General features: G+C 45.0%; 1 protein-coding gene across 3 annotated transcripts in view; it reads left to right on the top strand.

Moving 5' to 3' along the window:
• Nucleotides 1–16,650, top strand: part of BBS7 (Bardet-Biedl syndrome 7) — a 57,312-nt gene extending 40,662 nt beyond the window's left edge. For all 3 annotated transcript variants that reach the window (XM_074228341.1, XM_074228342.1, XM_074228343.1), the window contains 5 exons: nt 187–351; nt 11,533–11,642; nt 11,730–11,833; nt 12,816–12,939; nt 16,354–16,650. In XM_074228341.1, the coding sequence (XP_074084442.1) occupies nt 187–351; nt 11,533–11,642; nt 11,730–11,833; nt 12,816–12,939; nt 16,354–16,487 (637 nt within the window). In that variant the 3' untranslated portion in view covers nt 16,488–16,650. The remainder of the gene's footprint in view (nt 1–186; nt 352–11,532; nt 11,643–11,729; nt 11,834–12,815; nt 12,940–16,353) is intronic.
• The last annotated feature ends 1,712 nt before the right edge of the window (nt 16,651–18,362 follow it).

The raw sequence follows: 18,362 nt of genomic DNA, 5'->3' as shown, positions 1-18,362 counted from the left end.
GATGGTCCTGCAGCAGCTGGAAAAGGTGTGCCAAATCCTGAGGCATCTGTCAAACAGTAGATGCTTGTCCAGTTGAATTGAGGAGAAGAAATGAAAACTCATTGGGGGTGGAATTCTGGGAACCTCTCTTTCCAGGGTCAAACAAAATGACTCTTTTAACAGTTGGGCTTCTCTTTTAAATTGCAGACCCATGAACACGTTGACCCTGACTGGTCAGTTCAGTTTTGCCGAAGTTCACTCCTGGGTTGTATTCTGCCTTCCCGAGGTTCCAGAAAAAGCTCCGGCAGGAGACTGTGTGACTTTCTATTTTCAAAATACATTCCTAGATACACAGCTGGAAAGCACTTACAGGTAAAGCTGATGTTCTTGAGCTTGTCTGTCTCCCCTTCAGCAACTTACACAACCGTGGGGACCCCAGTTCTGGCCCTGGTAGGTTTCCTGAGAATTACTGGGGAGGAGACTGGTGCATCTCTTGAAGGAAACCTGTCAGAGTTGATCTACTCTTAGCTCTTTGACAGATGGGAGGGAAGGGGAAAGGGGGGAGAGAAGGGCTATGGCACCATCTGAGCTCTGGAGGAGATGGCCTGAGGGAAGCAGGGAAAGCTTCCTGGGAGAAGTAACTGAGATGGGTCTGGAGGGATTTCCTCTGGCCAGAGCTGAAAGAGGCTGCATGTCATGAGAATGCAAGCCTCCTCCTGTAACCTTTAACTTTCACTGTCCAGGGGGATCCACTCCCCTTGAGGCAGCCTATTCTGCTTATGAATGAATGAATGAATGAATGAATGAATTGAATTGAATGAATTAATTGAATGAATTGAATGAATCAATGAGAAGCTTTGACTAAGGGCCCCTAGCTGGGGTGGGAGGAGGTGGGGATGCTAAACCCAAAGCAGCCCTGTCCTTGAGTTTACAGACTTTCTAATGAGAGCTAGTCTAAGGAAGTTAAATGTTTCTGAGTGAATTCTGGATCAGCCAGGGGAGAACTCATTGTTCACTTTGGGTTGGGGAGAAGTTGAACCCAGGGTGGAAAAGTTGGTTTTGTTGTCTTAAAAGCCAAACTTAGACATTTTTATTTCTAAAACAAATAGCCAGTTAGGGAGCTCCCAGAGCTTTTTTTTTTTTTAATTTTTTGCAAGGCAATGGGGTTAAGTGACTTGCCCAAGGCCACACGGCTAGATAATTATTAAGTGTCTGAGGTTGGATTTGAACTCAGGTCCTCCTGACTACCAGGGCAGGTGCTCTATCCACTAGCTGCCCATCCCAGAGCTTTTTGAGTGGGGACATGGTGTTCCCAGACTTGAAGAAGCTCATTTGTATACTACATGAAGGTTGGATTGGAAAAGAGGGAGGCCGAAGCCACTGGCTGAGGCCACAGGAGATCAAACTGGAGACTGTGAAACGTTATAAAAGCCTGGAGAAGTGTTAGCACCTATCCCATTTTTGAGTTGGAGAACCTGAGATACAGTAGTACAAGTCCATTCCTGATGTTTACCAGACATTTTGTGGGGGAACGGGGATAGCCTTGTGCTCAGAAATACCAGGGAGAAGGGGTGGCTAGGTGGCATAGTGGACAAAAGGATAAAACACCGGCCCTGGAGTCAGGAGTACCTGGGTTCAAATTCGGCTTCAGACACTTAATAATTACCTAGCCGTGTGGCCTTGGGCAAGCCACTTAACCCCATTGCCTTGCAAAAACCTAAAAAAAAAAAAAAAATTTCCTTAAGAAAGATTACTGAGTAAGTGCTGTGCAGAATGGATTTGAGGGGAGAGAGCCTAGAAGTTTGGTAGGTGGGCCAGGAGGTTATTGTCAGTCTTCATTAAATGTGAAGGGATAATGTGATAAAAGCTGGGGCTGTGGGAGTGGGGGAGGTGAGAGGGAGGTAAGAATGGACTGGAAGGGATGGGTGAACAGCATAGCCATTTCAAAAAACGGAGAATCTATAGAATTTTTGACAAAAAAAGGCTGCCCTGTGAGTCTGGTGAGGGAAGTGATGAATTCTGTTTCAGAAAAGTTGAGTTGTAAGATGACAACAGAGTCCTTGAGCAGAAATATCTGGGTGGCATCTGGAAGGGTGAGATTGAAATGCAGATGAAAGAAGAGGACAGGAGATATTGACTGAGGTGGCATAGAGCTATGATCACTGTGACCTTCAGAAGAAAGGAGTCCTCTTAAGACAAGTGGTTTCCTCCCCCTTCACAGCAGCTCAGAAGTCCTGGAGATGAGGGAGGAGGCCTACCTTCAGGTGCTGCTCTAACCTCTCCCACTAATCCTTTTTTCTTCCTCCTGAATGAGAGGACATAAAGGACTAGATTTCCCTGAAAGGTACATTTTACCCAGTTAAACATTTTTAGTATGGGGAGGTCAGAAATTAGCTTAAGATGAAAGGAGCCCTCAGAAAAGGTCAAAGTTGGTAGCTTGTTTTCCTTGCTGTTGTCCACTGAATGCAAGAGACGCGGAAGACCCCAAGTGACTGAAATGAATAGCTAGCTAAGAAGGTAGTGTCTGAGAATGGATTTGGATTTCTGGATCAAAGTCTTCAATATAAGATTGTTAGATTCCTGGCCAGAAATGTAGTACATCTCACAAAGCCTTCTAAGAATATATTTTTGCAAGGTATCCTGCAAATCAAAAAGAATTTGAAGATACATGAAGTAAAAGACTGCTTGAGTATCTATAACTTCATTGTCTGTGGTACCTTTTAGAAAAAAATGTACTTTCTCTGATTTTAATTTTTTAAATTAATATTTTATTTGTTTTCCAATTATATATACAATAGTAGTTTCTACCTATCATTTTTTTTAGGTTTTTGCAAGGCAAATGGGGTTAAGTGGCTTGCCCAAGGCCACACAGCTAGGTAATTATTAAGTGACTGAGGTTGGATTTGAACTCAGGGACTCCTGACTCCAGGACTGGTGCTCTATCCACTGGCCCTCCTAGCTGCCCTACTGTTAGTCTTTACATTGTTTCCATGGTATACATTGATCAAAACTGAATGTTTTGAGAGAGAAATCATATCCTTGAGGAGAAAATATAATATTAGAGATAGAAAATTATGTTCTACATAAGACACTTAAAAAACTGAAGATAGTAGACTTTGGTCTTTGTTTAAACTCCACAGTTCTCTGGATACAGATGGTATTCTTCATCACAGGTACTTTAAAACTGTTCCTGATTATTGCATAGATGGAATGAGCAAATCCATTAAGGTTAATCTGATTCTCTTTTAGTTAGATCTGTTTTTGTGTGCTGTTCCTGCCTCTTTTTTCTTAAACTTTAGATGAAGCACAATAGAGTCTTCTCCAGCCTCTTTAATTTTAAATCAGTGTGACCTTTCTGTTTAAGTGTGTTTCTTATAAACAATGTATTGTTAAATTCTAGTTTCTAATTTGGCTGTGTGTGTTTCCCTCCATTATATTTTCTTATTCTTTTCTTTCTCTTTTTTAACCCTGTATCCTCCTCAAGAGTCTACTTTGTTTTTGACCATTGCCTCCTTTAATCTATTCTCCCCTCTTATTCTCCTCCTCTTTCTCTTAATCCCTTTTCCTCCTACTTCTCTCTGGAGTAGAATGAATTTCTATACTCAACTATGTGATTATATTTTTTCTTCCCTCCTTGAACCAATTCAGATGAAAATTAGTTTATAAAGTTGTTCCTTGCCCCTCCCCCATTACCTTCTTCCCTGTATAAATTCTGTCTTTATGTTCCATTTAGTTGAGACAAATATCAGCTTTTATATTGAAAGTTCTCTATTTTATTAAACATCCTTTTCCGCCTCTACTGAAGGATTATATTCAGTGTTGTTGGCTAAATTCAACCAAGAAAGCCTAGTTCCAGGGCAGCTAGGTGGCACAGTGGATAGAGCATTGGTATTAGAGTCAGGAGGACCTGAGTTCAAATGGGGATTCAGATGGGCTAGCTGTGTGACCTTGAGCAAGTCACTTAACCTCATTTCCTTAAATTAAAAAAAAAGCCTAGTTCCCTTTGTCTTTTGGAATTTCATATTCCAAGCCTCTGTTTATTTGTAGTGGTATGAACAACACTAACAAAAAAGGTGCCAAATTTCATTGTGATCCAGATTGTGGCTTCTCAGTGTGTGAATTCTCCTTTGGCTACTCTCAGTATATTTCTATTTATGAAGTTCCTAGGAGTTTTCATTTTGAGGTTTCTTTCAGGATGTAATTGGTGAATTTTTTCCACTTAAACTTTGTCTCTGTTTCTGAGAAATTTGGACAGTTTTAAGATTTCTTGAAATTGTCCCTTACATTTTCTTTTACTTTTTAGTTTTCTGACTTTGTGAAAACATTTCTTGTTGCCTCAAGGAAACATTGGCTTCTATTTATTTGCACCATTATTTGTTTTGGGTTTTTTTGTTTTTAGGTTTTTGCAAGGCAAATGGGGTTATAAGTGGCTTGCCCAAGGCCACACAGCTAGGTAATTATTAAGTGTCTGAGGTTGGATTTGAACTCAGGTACTCCTGATTCCAGGGCCGGTGCTCTATCCACTGCACCACCTAGCCACCATATTTGGACCATTATTTGACCTCTCTCTAGCCTAGAACAAAATTCCATGGGCAAACTCAGGGAGTTTGTGGCTTGATCAGAGTTTTGTATCTTGTATCAAGCTATTAATTTCCTGTTCCAATTTTGTCTTCCATAGCTCTCATTTTTTTTTATAGTTTTTGTGAATTTGTATCCAACTTGAGTTATTCTCTGGGGTTTCCTTTCTTCTGCACTTGCACCTTGCTCATCCTTGTCACCATAAGAGCTCCTCATGGTAGGGTTCTCTTTTTTTGTTAGCTCATTCTTTGGGTCTGCTTCCTGATGGGACTTGGACTCTTATTATACATCTGGAAGAAACATCTAGGCTGGTTCTCTCACTGCTTTCTTGATATATTGAGTATTGTTTTGTTCTGGGAGCTAAGAAACAGCTCAGACTGGGGACCTATACATCTCTAGTGCTCCCAGAGTGGATTGATCCTGCTGCTTGGGTCTGAGTTCTGGGTGTGAAGGAGAGTAGATGTTGCTATCTGTAGCCCCCTTGTTGGTATTGGTTATCTGCCATGCCTTTGCAGGCTTCATATTGGTCTAGAAGCTGGGTCTGAGAACTGTTGTCTGCTCCTTGGGCCCGAGTCACACCTTTACTTTTGTTTCTGAACTTGTTTTTCTAAGCCAAAGACCTGAAGCCTTTCTCTACAGTGGAACACCACTCCACGTTCAGGTTCCTGTCTTTGAACAGTCTTAGAACTGGGGAGTGAATGACAAAGCTGCTGGTGGTGCCCTCATGTGGGTCTGAGACCTCCTGCTCAGAGTGGCTTGGGATCCACAGCTCCTTGCCCAACCCCATACTCAGTGTCCAGGCTTCACTTTCTATCTCACTAGGTCAGCCTGGTGGGAAAAAGTGACTCATTATGACTTATTAAAAAAATGTCCTTATCCAGATATGGTCTCATGCATTTTCTAGATTTGCTTGGAGGAGTTTTGTGGGGAGTTACCTCGCCTGCTTCCTGCTCTTCTGCCTTCATGGCTCTATCTCAGGTGTTCATTTCTTGACTGATCTTAGTGAAAAGGTGGGGGGAGGTAGAGGAACCAACAAGGGGGGCATCTATTCTGGTTCCTGGGAGTGGGTAGAAACAACAGGATAATTATGGGGCACGTGAAGTGATTCCTCCCTTTTAGAGTTTGTGATGAAAGCAAGGAAAGTCAGGTATCTAGTCTGACATACTTAGGCCCTATATTTTGGGAAAATAGCTTTCACGGGGTTCAAAGGTTAAATAGTATCCTATAGACTAAAAATCTATGGGAAAATGGGAAATTTTTGAGAGAAATTCTGAAGACACAAAGGTAGCATTTCCAGGGATGAAGAAAAACCTGGAGTTATCTGTGAAGCAGGACCAATGTGAATGCAGAGGGAGCTCATGACCTAACTTATACTTTAAAAAGAAACATGGGGAAATGGCAGCAGGGGCAGGTAGATGTAAATGAAGGGGCTCTGGAAGGACAGAGCACAGTCCTGAAAAAATGGTGTCACAAGGGTTGAGATTCAGGCTGATGAGAGAAGCTAGGGATAACAAAAATGGGGCTCTTATTTCTCTTTTTGATGAGGCTAATAAATTGGTAGATCATGGAAATGTTGTAAATAATTAGATGTTAGTAAAACATCAGGTGAAATTCATCCTACTGTGGTATGGGAAATATTCTCAAAGTGTGCTCCTAGGACCCCTAGTCATCTGTGAGCTCAAAACTGTTTTTAGAATGATGCCAAGATGTTTTAATTTCTAATATGGTAAATGGTAATAGTTATAATTAAATAAAACAAAAGTTCCTTGAGGCTGTTCAATAATTTTTAAGAATATAAAGGAGTCCTGAGACCAAAATGTTTGAGGACTGTTGGATTAGACCAAGATTTAAATAGTTTGCTTGGCCAGATTCAGTGGTTGGCCCCTAGTTTAGTAGGAAGTCTCCAGTGGAGTGTCCTAGGGATCTGTGCTTATCTTGGAACTGTGTAATTTTTCTTTTTCTTTTTCTTTGTTTTTGCAAGGCAGTGAAGTTAAATGACTTACCCAGTTTGTAATTTTTCTAAGAAAAGACTAGATAACATCAGCCAGTAAACATTTTTTGAAGCACCTGCTTCAAAGGACTGAAGATACAAAACAAAATAGAGACATTCCCTGCCCTCTAGGGTATACAACATACAGCAGGAAACTAAAAAAAGCAGGGTGGGGGGCAGGGAGAAGGTACTCATGGGGCTCTAGAAGATGTTGGAGCATTCCCAGGGGAATGGGAAGCAGACTACACTGAGCCCCATCCTGAGACAGAAGCTCTCTGCATCCCCTGATCCTGCCTGCCACCTGCCAGGCCTGACCCTGAGGAGCTGAGAAGACCACTCAGATAGAGTCCTACCAGCGTGATTGAAGGACAGCCGAATTAGCCACTACGATCTCGCCAGGCCAATGTTCAGGAATAAATCCCGCTTGGATTCAAAACCCCAACTTTACAAGTAGAGGTGTGGGAGATGTAAGGTATGGATGGTGATTTGTCTAAAAAGATTTGGCATTCAGTGGACTACAAATTTGGTCTGAATCAGCAGAAGGAGGCCTAGTTTTCACAAACATGGTTTTAGTGTGGTCCCACTGGGTTCTGGAGGGTCGGGGTCACTTCTGAGCTTGCCGGAGAACAGCCAAACGAAAACAGCCAAGTGAGAAAGCATGTTGAGAGCAGTCCCAGGAGGAGCAGTTAAAAGAACTGAACATGTTTATCACAAGAGTAGACTCAGGAAGGATAGGGGATAGGAGATAGGAGGGTGGTCTTCAAGTATTTGAAGTATAGAATCGATTAGTTGTATTTGGATTCAGAGGGCAGAATCAGGAACAGCAGGAAGAAGTTTCAGGGTCAGATTTTGTCTTCATGTTAGTAAAACTTGCTAAGGTTTAGAGCAGGTTGACAAGGGCAGTAACTACCTTGGGGTGGGGTGGGCAAGCAGAGGCTTCATGACCATGTTCCAGGATGGTGGGGATTCCTTTTAGACATGGCTCAGACTGTTTTAACTTCTAATTGTATGAAAGAGACCAAGAATGCTCTTACTGTTTTTGAAGGTCTTCCATGATCTTTCTAGATTAACTTGTTCAATCTTATTTCCCCAATAAAATGCTCTTTTAGTTGGTACAGTGGATTGAGTGCTGAGCCTAGAGTCAGGAAGACAAGTTCAAATCTGGCCTCAGATACATATTAGCTATGTGACCTGGACAGGTCATTTAATCTGCTTGTCTAGGGATAAGAGTGACCCCTTCCTCTCTCAGGGTTGTTGTGAGCATCAGATTTGGTGCTTGGTACACTGCCTGTCTCATAGTAGGTTCTGTAACAATGCCAGCTGTCTGAGATGAGCAGAACCAGAAGAACATTGTTACACTCTAACAGCAACATGGGAGTGATGGTCAACCTTGTTGGACTTGCTCATTCTATCAGTGTAACAATCAGGGACAATTTTGGGGTATCTGCGATGGAGAATGCCATCTGTATCCATTGAAAAAATTGTGGAATTTGAACAAAGACCAAAGACTATTACCTTTAATTTTTTTTTTTTTTTTTAGGTTTTTGCAAGGCAAATGGGGTTAAGTAGCTTACCCAAGGCCACACAGCTAGGTAATTGTTAAGTGTCTGAGATGGGATTTGAACCCAGGTACTCCTGACTCCAAGGCCGGTGCTTTATCCACTACGCCACCTAGCTGCCCCTATTACCTTTAATTTTTAAAAAACCCGTTATCTTATGTAATTTTGCTATCCCTTATACTTTATTTTTCTTCCTTAAGGATATAATTTCTCTCTCATCACATTCAACTGAGACTAACTGAAGCATTTTTAAAAATGCATTGAGGGGGATAGTTAGGTAGCACACGGGCAGCTAGGTGGCACAGTGAATAGAGCACTGGTCCTGGAATCAGGAGGACCTGAGTTCAAATGCAGTCTCAGGCCTTGTGCAAGTCACTTAACCCTATTACCTTGCAAAAACGGGGGGGGGGGGGGGACAAACAAAAAACAAATGCGCTGATGAGAAATGAAGTTCTTTTTTAAAAAATTTATTTAGTTTTGAATTTTATAATTTTTCCCCTAATCTTTCTTCTCTCCTCCCACCTCCCACAGAAGGCAGTCTGTTAGTCTTTACATTGTTTTCATGCTATCATTGATCTAAGTTAAATGTGTTGAGAGAGAAATCATATCCTTAAGGGAAAAAACAAAGTATAAGAGAAAGCAAGATTACATAATAAGATAATTTTTTTTTAAATTAATGGTAATCGTGGCATCTAGGTGGCACAGTGGATAAAGCACCGGCCCTGGAGTCAGGAGTACCTGGATTCAAATCCAGTCTCAGACACTTAATAATTACCCAGCTGTGTGGCCTTGGGCAAGTCACTTTAACCCCATTTGCCTTGCAAAAAAACCTAAAAAAAAATTAATGATAATCATCTTTGGTCTTTGTTCAAACTCTACACTTCTTTCTCTGTATACAGATGGTATTCTCCATTACAGATACCCCAAAATTGTCCCTGGTTGTTGCACTGATGGAATGAGTAAGTCCATTAAGGTTGATCCTCACCCCCATGGTGCTGTTAGAGTGTACAATGTTCTTCTGGTTCTGCTCATCTCACTCAGCATCAGCTCATGCAAATCCTTTCAGGCTTCCCTGAATTCCCATCCCTCCTGGTTTCTAATAGAACAACAGTGTTCCGCTAAGCCATTCCCCAATTGAAGGACATTCACTTAATTTCCAATTCTTTGCCATCACAAACAGGCTGCTATGAATATTTTTGTACAAGTGATGTTTTTACCCTTTTTCATCATCTCTTCAGGGTATAGGCCCAGTAATGGTATTGCTGGATCAAAGGGTATGCACATTTTCATTGACCTTTGGGCATAATTCCAGACTGCTCTCCAGAAAAGCTGGATGAGTTCACAGCTCCACCAGCAATCTATTAGTGTCCCAGATTTCCTACATCCCTTCCAACATTGATCATTGTCTTTTCTGGTCTTATTGGCCAGTCTGAGAGGTGTGAGGTGGTATCTCAGAGATGCTTTAATTTGCATTTCTCTAATAATTAGTGATTTAGAGCAATTTTTCATGTGACTATGGATTGCTTTGATCTCATCTGTAAATTGCCTCTATGTATCCTTTGACCTTTGTCAATTGGGGAATGGCTTGTTTTTTAATAAATTGGACTCAGTTCTCTCTATATTTTAGAAATGAGTCCTTTGTCAGAAATACTAGTTGTAAAAATTGTTTCCCAATTTACTCATTTCTTTTGATCTTGGTTACAGTGTTTTGTCTGTGCAAAAGCTTTTTAATTTAATGTAATCAAAATGATCTAGTTTGTTTTTAATGATGTTCTCTATCTCCTCCTTGGTCATAAACAGGAGAAATAAAGTTCTGAAGGAAATAGATGGAACAGTTTTGAAGTAATATACTGAATTCATTTTATTGTTTTTGGAAATTATGTAGTTCATGGTTTCATATATAAATCCTTTTTTCTATTCTTTGCTTATGGAAATATTGATTTTGGGGGTAATTAGGGTTTAAATTTTAAAAAAATACTTTATAAAGAACTCACTGTTGCATCTGTATATGCAAACTACCTTTTGGCATGTGAATTATTTTCTACTGGGATCTACATATTTAAGAAGTTGCGCGCGCGCACACACACACACACACACACACACACACACACACACACACACACACTCTGCTCTCTTAGAGTCATGGACAACAAGACAGGAGTAAGATGGAGGGAGGGAGGGACCATCAGCAGCTCCTAGTATAGCAGACAAGTTATGGGAGTTTGGGGAGGAGAAAAGTCGGTAAGCTTTGAAAGAGCCCTTTCAGGAGAGTGATGGGGCAAACACTGCTCCTCAAACCTGAGGATTGGAACTCACTCCAGCAGCCAGCCAGTCTGCCTGGGTCCTCCCCAAGCATTTGCACCAGCATCCCTGGCTAGAGGCCTTCTCTGCTCCTTCCAGTGAAGTTAGATGGTGAAGGGGAGAAATGGGATGATAGCTTAGAGGAAGGTGTGATGGTGGTGGTGGTTAGGGAATCTGCTGTATTTGTAGAAGTGATGATCTGGGAAAGGCTAAAGATGGAAGAAGGAAAGGGGACAGTTGATGAAGGACCTTGAGAAAAACGAGATCTGAGGGCACATGTGGAGATTAGAAAAGGAGGAAAGGTGCTTCCTACCCCACCCCCATTGTGAGACAGGAAGGAAATCAGAGAAGACACCATTTTAGGTGAGTGAATGAATGAATGAATGAATGATTTCCTGGGCTCAGCACTGGGTATACAGGTAGAAGACCAAATCAGCCTTAGCTCAACTCTCCAGGAACTCTACTTCTAATGGGGGGGAGACCACACTTGGAGGAGGGTCCAGCCGCAGGTCTCCAGGAGTTGTGGCTAAAGCCCCCGCAGGGGCAGTGACCTGACCGCATCTCCTTAGGGGCATGTCTGCCACCCCAGGTCTTGGGTTCAGAGCTATTCCCATTAAAGTCTGAGGGGACAGGTTGGTGGGGACAGTGGTAATGGTGGTAGTCTAACTCCCCTGGCACAGGCTGCCTGCCTGTCTTCCAGGGGGCTATGCTGACCTGCCTGTCCTGTGAGTGACTGGCAGTGAAGTCGTGCCCCTTTAGAATAAAGCATGAGATTGGCAGGTGTTATGTTTGCATTTTCCCTTAGGTGTGGTCCTTGGAAAACCTTCAGGCCTCCCTCACCCCAACTTTCTCCAGATGAGTGCTGACCCACCACCAGCTTCTGGCTGGGACCCTATGGCAGCTCAGATAGATACTAAAGGATTTACCAGTTCATTGAGGCTCTGAGTTAATTCAGCACGGCTGCATGTTTATAGTTTTGCAAAGAGTTCACCCTCGATTGTTAAATTTTATATGATCCATATTAATAAATTCTAAAGTCAGATTTGAACTCTAGGCTGCAAACAGAAGGGATTTGTGGACTGGACCATATTCTTCTAATGTTCTTTCAAAATTATTATTTTTTAGAAAAGGAGAAGGAGTCTTTAAATCAGACAACATTTCTACGATATCCATCCTAAAAGATGTACTTTCTAAAGAAGCTACCAAAAGAAAAATAAATCTCAATATAGCTTATGGTAAAAAAAAAAAATTCAGTTTAAAAACATTGTATGCATTATTAAAGTCACCACACCAACTAGCATCTGTTGTCTTCTCTTTCTTAGAGATAAATGAAGTATCTGTGAATCACACATTAAAGCTGATCCACCCAAAACTGGAATACCAGCTTCTGTTGGCCAAGAAAGTACAATTAATTGATGCTTTAAAAGTAAGCACTGTTTTCAGATTCATTTGACCTGGTTAAGCCATTTTCCCATGATATTTAAATCTCAGATTTCTGATAATAAGAATAAAGTTCTCCATTTTTTCAAGGACATTTTGCCAAAAAAAAAAAAAAAGGAAATGTTCTGTTGTAGCTATGTAGCTGCCAAATTATTTCTGGAAAAGGAAAGAGATTAAAACCCTGGCCTTTTATCAATCTTAGAAATGTTTTATTGATCAAATTTTATTATCCAATATTGCTCCCATTCTGTAAGTCTGGAGTTGAGTTGTGGGTCAGAGGAATAGCAAGTTAGTCTTGAAACCAGAAAGACCCGGCCTCCATCCTGCCTCTGACCCATACTGGTTGTGAGGCCCTGACCTGGTTTCAGAGAAGGGATTCCCTATTCCAGGGACAGCCCAGGTCCAGCCTCTGCCCTGATCCTCCACTCCTCCAGGAAGATCAATCCTTGTGGCCACAGGGAGTCCTGGAGGCCCTGGCCCACGGGGAAGGGGGGAGGATCCTGGAGCCTGCCTTGATCCTAGGTTTGGGGTTACCTGAGGGGGCGGGGCACGCCAGGCTGGGGGCCCTGGTTCTGTACCTGGTGGTCTCGAAGGGTTCATCCAGATCCTATGATCCATGATGTGGTGACAGTGTGGATTTGCTATTTAAAGGGTGGCGAGGGGCAACCAGGAAGAAAGCAGGATGGCTTGGGTTCGAGGTGAGGGGAGAAGGAGTCTGGGAGGGGAAGGAGAGCTTGTCATTTGGTTATGCTTCTAGGTTTGATAGCAGAGGACTAGTCCAGGAGCCAGTTCTTGAGAAAGACTGGACCAAAGGATGTGCTCAGGATGGGAGGTTTAATGAAGAACCCGGATGTCCCCAGCCCTCCCAACGCCCATGCAGCTCCTGCTGGGGCTGATGAAGGGAGTGGCTGAGGCCTTTGTGTTCCTTGGACAGAGAACCAACCAGGGCCTTGGTTTTGTTCACTAAGGAACTGCAGGTGCACGAAGGAAACACCGACTTCCTGATCCCCGAATATCGCTGCATCCTTGAAGAGGCGGACCACCTTCAGGAGGAGTACAAGAAGCAGCCTGCCCACCTGGAGAGGCTCTACGGTCAGTGCACAGTGCTGCCGTGTGTGTGTCTGTGTCTGTGTCTGTGTGTGTGTCTGTATGTGTGTGATCTGTGCTCTGTGTATGTGATCTGTGCTCTGTGTATGTGTCGGTGTGCTCTGTGTGTGTGCGTGTCTGTATGTGCGTGTGATCTGTGGTCTGTGAGTGTGTGCATGTCTATATGTGTGTGATCTGTGGTCTGTGTGTGCACATGTGTATGTGTATATGTGTGATCTGTGGTCTGTGTGTGTGTCTATATGTGTGTGATCTGTGGTCTGTGTATATGTCTATGTGCATGTGTGTGATCTGTGGTCTCTGTGTGTCTGCACGTGTGTCTGTATGTGTGTGATCTGTGGTCTGTGAGTGTGTGTCTGTATGTGTGTGTTATCTGTGCTCTGTGTGTCTGTGTGTGTCTGTGTGATCTGTGGTCTGTATGTGTGCATGCCTGTATGTGTGTTTGTGTGATCTGTGGTCTCTGTGTGTCTGTGTACATGTGTCTGTGTGTATGTGTGATCTGTGGTCTGTGTGTGCACATGTGTCAGTGTGTGTATCTGTATGTGTGTGTGTGATCTGTGGTCTGTATGTGTGTCTGTATGTGTGTGATATGTGGTCTGTGTATATGTCTGTGTGCGTGTGTGATCTGTGGTCTGTGTGTGTGTGTGTGTGTGTGTGTGTGTGGGTGTGGGTGTGTGTGTGTGGGTGTATATGTGTATATAAATCTGTGTGAGTGTTTCTGTGTATCTGAATGTCTGTGTGTATTTCAGGCCTGTGAGGACATTCATCCCTGCCCACCTCCTTGCTGGGTGCCAGGCGATGCCAGACCATCCTGGCCCCCTTCTCTGGGCTCATTTGTCAGAGCTTACTAAGTCCTAAGACAAAGCAGGGGCTCCAAGATGTGTGATTTCTTCTCATTCAATCTATGGATCCATGTGAAATCCTGCAACTGTAAATACAGCTCTTACCTTAAGACATCTTCATGAGGAAATATTTGAGCTCTTCCTGTGGCTACTCTTTTAGTGAATTTAGGGTAGTGGATGAGCTCTCCCCATGCCAGTCTGCCTTGGAAGTTCAGGTCCCCAGGAGGCTAGGCATCCAGGCCACCATGCTGGAAGGCTGGCACTTGTTCAAGATCACTTCCCGTTTGTTCAGAATTTCCAAACGAGGAAAGAGCATTCTGCCTGCCGGCTCAGGTGGCCTTCCTATTTCCCTTTGCTTTCTTTGTTGTCCAAGGCAGAGGCGTTTGGTTTTGTTTCTAGGTGCTCTCTGTCAAAGACAGCCAGATGCATGGGACACGGCAGAGTCAGGAAGACCCCAGTGCCAGGCTCAGTGCGGCCCCCCAGGCTCGAGGCTCCCCTTACCAGATGGGACTGCCTACACTGGGGGAGAGAGTTTCTTCACCTGGGAGTTGCTAGCTCTGGGTGCCTCCTCCCAGGGTCCTGACCACACTTAGAAGCAACCCTTGTTAAGACAGACCCCCTGGACACTGAAGACAGCTGTGGGTTGTAGACAGCCCAGCCCACCCTTTCTGAAGTCTCAGTGAGGCCACAAACCAAAACTACAACCTCATCAAATCAAATGGAAACCTTGATGGATCTGGGGAAGGCCAGGACATCTGCATTGTGGCAAAATAACTAGGATAGGATTTTTAATAGCCAGATGAGTTACTAGTGTCCTGTAAACAGACTGCCCTTGGAACACTTGTCTCTGTCCTTTACTAAAGTTGATGGTACGGGGAATTAATACCCTGAAACCCTGATACCCCAGAACAGTGGACTCCTTGGTATTTGGGGGGTTGTGGTTCATCTTTCTGTCTCTGCCTCTCCAGGGGCAGAGCAGCTTGGGTGGTTCAGGCAGGGCTCTTGTGGAGGTGGGGGGTGGGGGTGTCACAGCAGCCTCACCAGGCCAGGCTGCGAAGGGAGAAGGGGCACAAGGGAAGGAAGTTCAGAGGGCAAATCAACACACTGATGACCTGGATCTTGGGGTGTGAGGGAGTGAGGAGCTGAGGGTGACCTGGAGGGTGTGAGTCTGGGTGACTAGGAGGAAGGTGATGCCCTCAAAAAGAAGAGAAGGCAGGCATAGGAAGAAGAGGGAGAAAGGAGTCTGGGGGAATGAGAATTGAGTTCATTATATAGTCTCTATGACCTTGTATATATTAGATATTTATGTTATCTATCATTCTGGAGTATAGATTGGTATATGCTCTGCAGTGGAGTGAGTCAGCGAGACCCAGGGCCTTCTGGGAGGCAATGAGAGTCAAGTCTTTGTTAAGCCCCCATCACCCAGGGCAACCAAGAAAAAAGCAGAACAGTCTAGATCCTCCAGGACTTGAGGTCCTACCTGGGAGACAGTGTGGACAGATGTAGGTATAAGAATAGATACTGAATGATTGACTGGAGGGGCACCAGCAGAAGGCTCAGGGGCAGTTTGTGAGGCCGTGATTAAGATGCCAAGGGTGGCAGCTGCTGCCCAGTCTGATGGTTTCTCTTAGCCCCATTTGACAGGCAGTCCCTCTCTTCTCTCATCCTCTCCATCTCCTCCATGGATCTTCTCCAGGGCACAGGCACACAGGCACTAACTAGGGGTGTCCCACAGGCCATGCTTCTCCTTCTGTACCAGTATTTCTATGCTGATGATTCTCAGATCCACTCCTTCACCCCATCCTCTCTGCGCATCTCTGGCATCTCACCACCAACAGCCTATTGGACCTCGTGAATCAGATGTCCAGTAGATGTGTCCCACTCTTTTCCCAGACTCCCTTCTCCCTCTGCTTCCTCTTCCCTCTTCCTAGGCTCACAACCTCCATATCATCCTCAGTTCCTCATGCCCCGCTATCTGATCCACTGGTGTGTTGATTTGAGCTCTGATACTACTGAACCCCTGGACAGGCCCTCCTCAGGTCACCTCTGGACTATAGTGATGGTCTGCTTGTAGGTCTGCCCACTTCAAGTCTCTCCTCCATTCATCCACCATGTTACTCTTCTTGCTTGGGAAGTTCCTGTGGCCTCTCTATCAATCACTTTAGATTTTTCAAGGCAATGAGGTTAAGTGGCTTGCCCAAGGCGAGGTAATTATCAAGGGTCTGACATTGGATTTGAACCCAGGTACTCCTGACTCCCAAGGCCGGTGCTCTATTCACTGTGCCACCTAGCTGCCTGCCCCCATCAATCACTTTAGTGACTGAATATAAAAGGTTTAGAGTCCACTGTCCTAGAAGTGGGTCTTCTTGTACTTAATATTTTTTAAGAACAATGACCACCCTTTTGTAAATGATGAAATCACAAATCTGGACCAAAAAATGAAAGACTCTAAAAAAAACCTCTTTAAGTGGCTCTGTTCAAAAGATACATTAGCCTTTTGGCAAACATGTCCTTTGGGGTTGTAAAGCCATTGGCTGAAAAATGGACATTTCTCTTTCAGGCATGATCACTGACCTCTTCATTGATAAGTTCAAGTTTAAAGGCACCAATGTGAAGACCAAAGTTCCTCTTCTGCTGGAGATTCTGGACAGTTACGACCAAAATTCCCTGATTGCTTTCTTTGATGCAGCTTAAAATGCAAAATGATGTTGAACATTGAGACAGTCCAGTCTGTGAAAGAATAGTTTTAAGCATATCACAGATTAGATTTATAATATTGTTACAGTTTGAACTCTATCTCAAATGTATCATTTGGATGTTGTCCTGAAATTTTTCAAAAGATTGTACTTTTTTGTTAGATGGTTCTTTAAAAAAATCGAATGTTCTTTATTTTTAGCCTAAAGAAAAACTAGTTTTAAAGAGCTGTGGAGATGACTTATTGACAGTAACAACTTTCCAGTATGGAAGGAGATTTGGTTTTGTTTTAAAGCATACTTTTGCCTGAATTCCCATTTGATCCTCCCCAGGAAGTATAATGGATAATTATTATTTTTACTTCACAATGAGGGAACTATGAGTGGAAGTGATCTAGCTTCATGAGAACATACCCTTAGAGTTGGCGAGGACCTTTGGATCTTTGATGTGACTCATTTTACAGATGATGACATTGAGGCCCAGGTGATTTATTTGCTCCAGATCACATAGCTAGTAGGTGTCTGAGCTGGTTTCCAGCTTCTAGTCAGTGTATTGCCTTACTTTCTTTGACTAGGTATTTTTGCTGGTCTTCCTGTGTTATGTTAGGAATTGGGTGGGTTATGCCATATAATGGTCAGTGTGATCTTCTGGCTTTTTCATCGAGGTTCCCACATGTGTGAGATGGCACCCCTGGGTGGGCCCCATAGGCTGGAGCTGCCGGGAATGAGAAATGATCCTGGGACACAATAGGGCACATAGATGGCACTGCAGAGGTGGCGGAGGGCAGGACAGGACGGATGTCTCTTGAGCCTTGGAGGAAAGAGGTCTTTTTTTTTTAACTCTTCTAATTTATTTAATTTTGAGTTTTACAATTTCCCCCCAAATCTCGTTTCCCTCCTCCCACCCCCCACAGAAGGCAGTCTGTTAGTCTTTACATTGTTTCCATGGTCTACATTGATGAGAGAGAAAGCATATCCTTAAGGAAGAAACAGAGTATGAGATGGAGCAGAATTACATAATAGACAATTTTTAAAAATTGAAGGTAAACAGTCCTTGGTCTTTGTTCAAACTCCACGACTCTTTCTCCGCACGCAGATGGCATCCTCCAGTGCAGACGCCCCAAACTGTCCCTGGTTGGTGCCCTGATGGACCGAGCGGGGCCAGCCAGGTTGGTCCTCACCCCCGTGGTGCTGTTGGGGTGGCCGGCGTTCCCCTGGCCCTGCTCGTCTGGCTCGGCATCGGTTCATGCCGATCCCTCCAGGCCTCCCGGGACCCGGGGTGCCACAGGGGGCCGTGTTTTGGAGGACCTCGGCCCGGCCCGGCCGGCCAGTTCGGGGGCGGGGCCCGGCCGGGGCTCTGCGTGGGGCACCGGCCGCCGTCCCGGTTGGGGGGCGCCCTGGGTTCCACCGAGGCCCCACGTGGGCGGCCCCGCCATCCCCAGGCCCGGCGGGAGGAGGGCGGCGCCTCGGCGCAGCCCCGGGGCCGCCCCGCCCCGCCCCGCCCCCCCCCTCCCCCCGCCCCGCCCCGCGCTGCGCCCCGGGCCCGCGTGCGCGCGCTGACGTGGGACGCCCGCGGCTCCCATTGGCCCATTTCAATAGTCGCGGGACGCTTGAACTGCGGCGAGGGGAGCCGGGGCCGCGGCCTGGGCAGCGGCGGGAGCGGGCGCGGGCTGTGCGCTGCGGAGCGCTGCGCTGCGGGGCGGCGCGCCGGCTGCTGCTGCCACTGCGGCCCGAGGAGCCCGCCGCACGCCCGGCCTCCGGCCTCCCGCCGCGCCCCGCGCCCCGGGCCCGCGTGCCCGCCTGCGGCCCCGCTCCGAGCCGGCGCAGCCCGCGGGGCGCAGCGCGGGGCCCGGCCCCGCCAGGCTGGCCCCCCGCC

Source organism: Macrotis lagotis, chromosome 3, assembly GCF_037893015.1.
Source record: "Macrotis lagotis isolate mMagLag1 chromosome 3, bilby.v1.9.chrom.fasta, whole genome shotgun sequence".
Classification (NCBI taxonomy): Eukaryota; Metazoa; Chordata; class Mammalia; order Peramelemorphia; family Peramelidae; genus Macrotis; species Macrotis lagotis.
The sequence above is the reverse complement of the archived record's forward strand: the minus strand, read 5'-3'. Positions and strand labels throughout refer to the sequence as shown.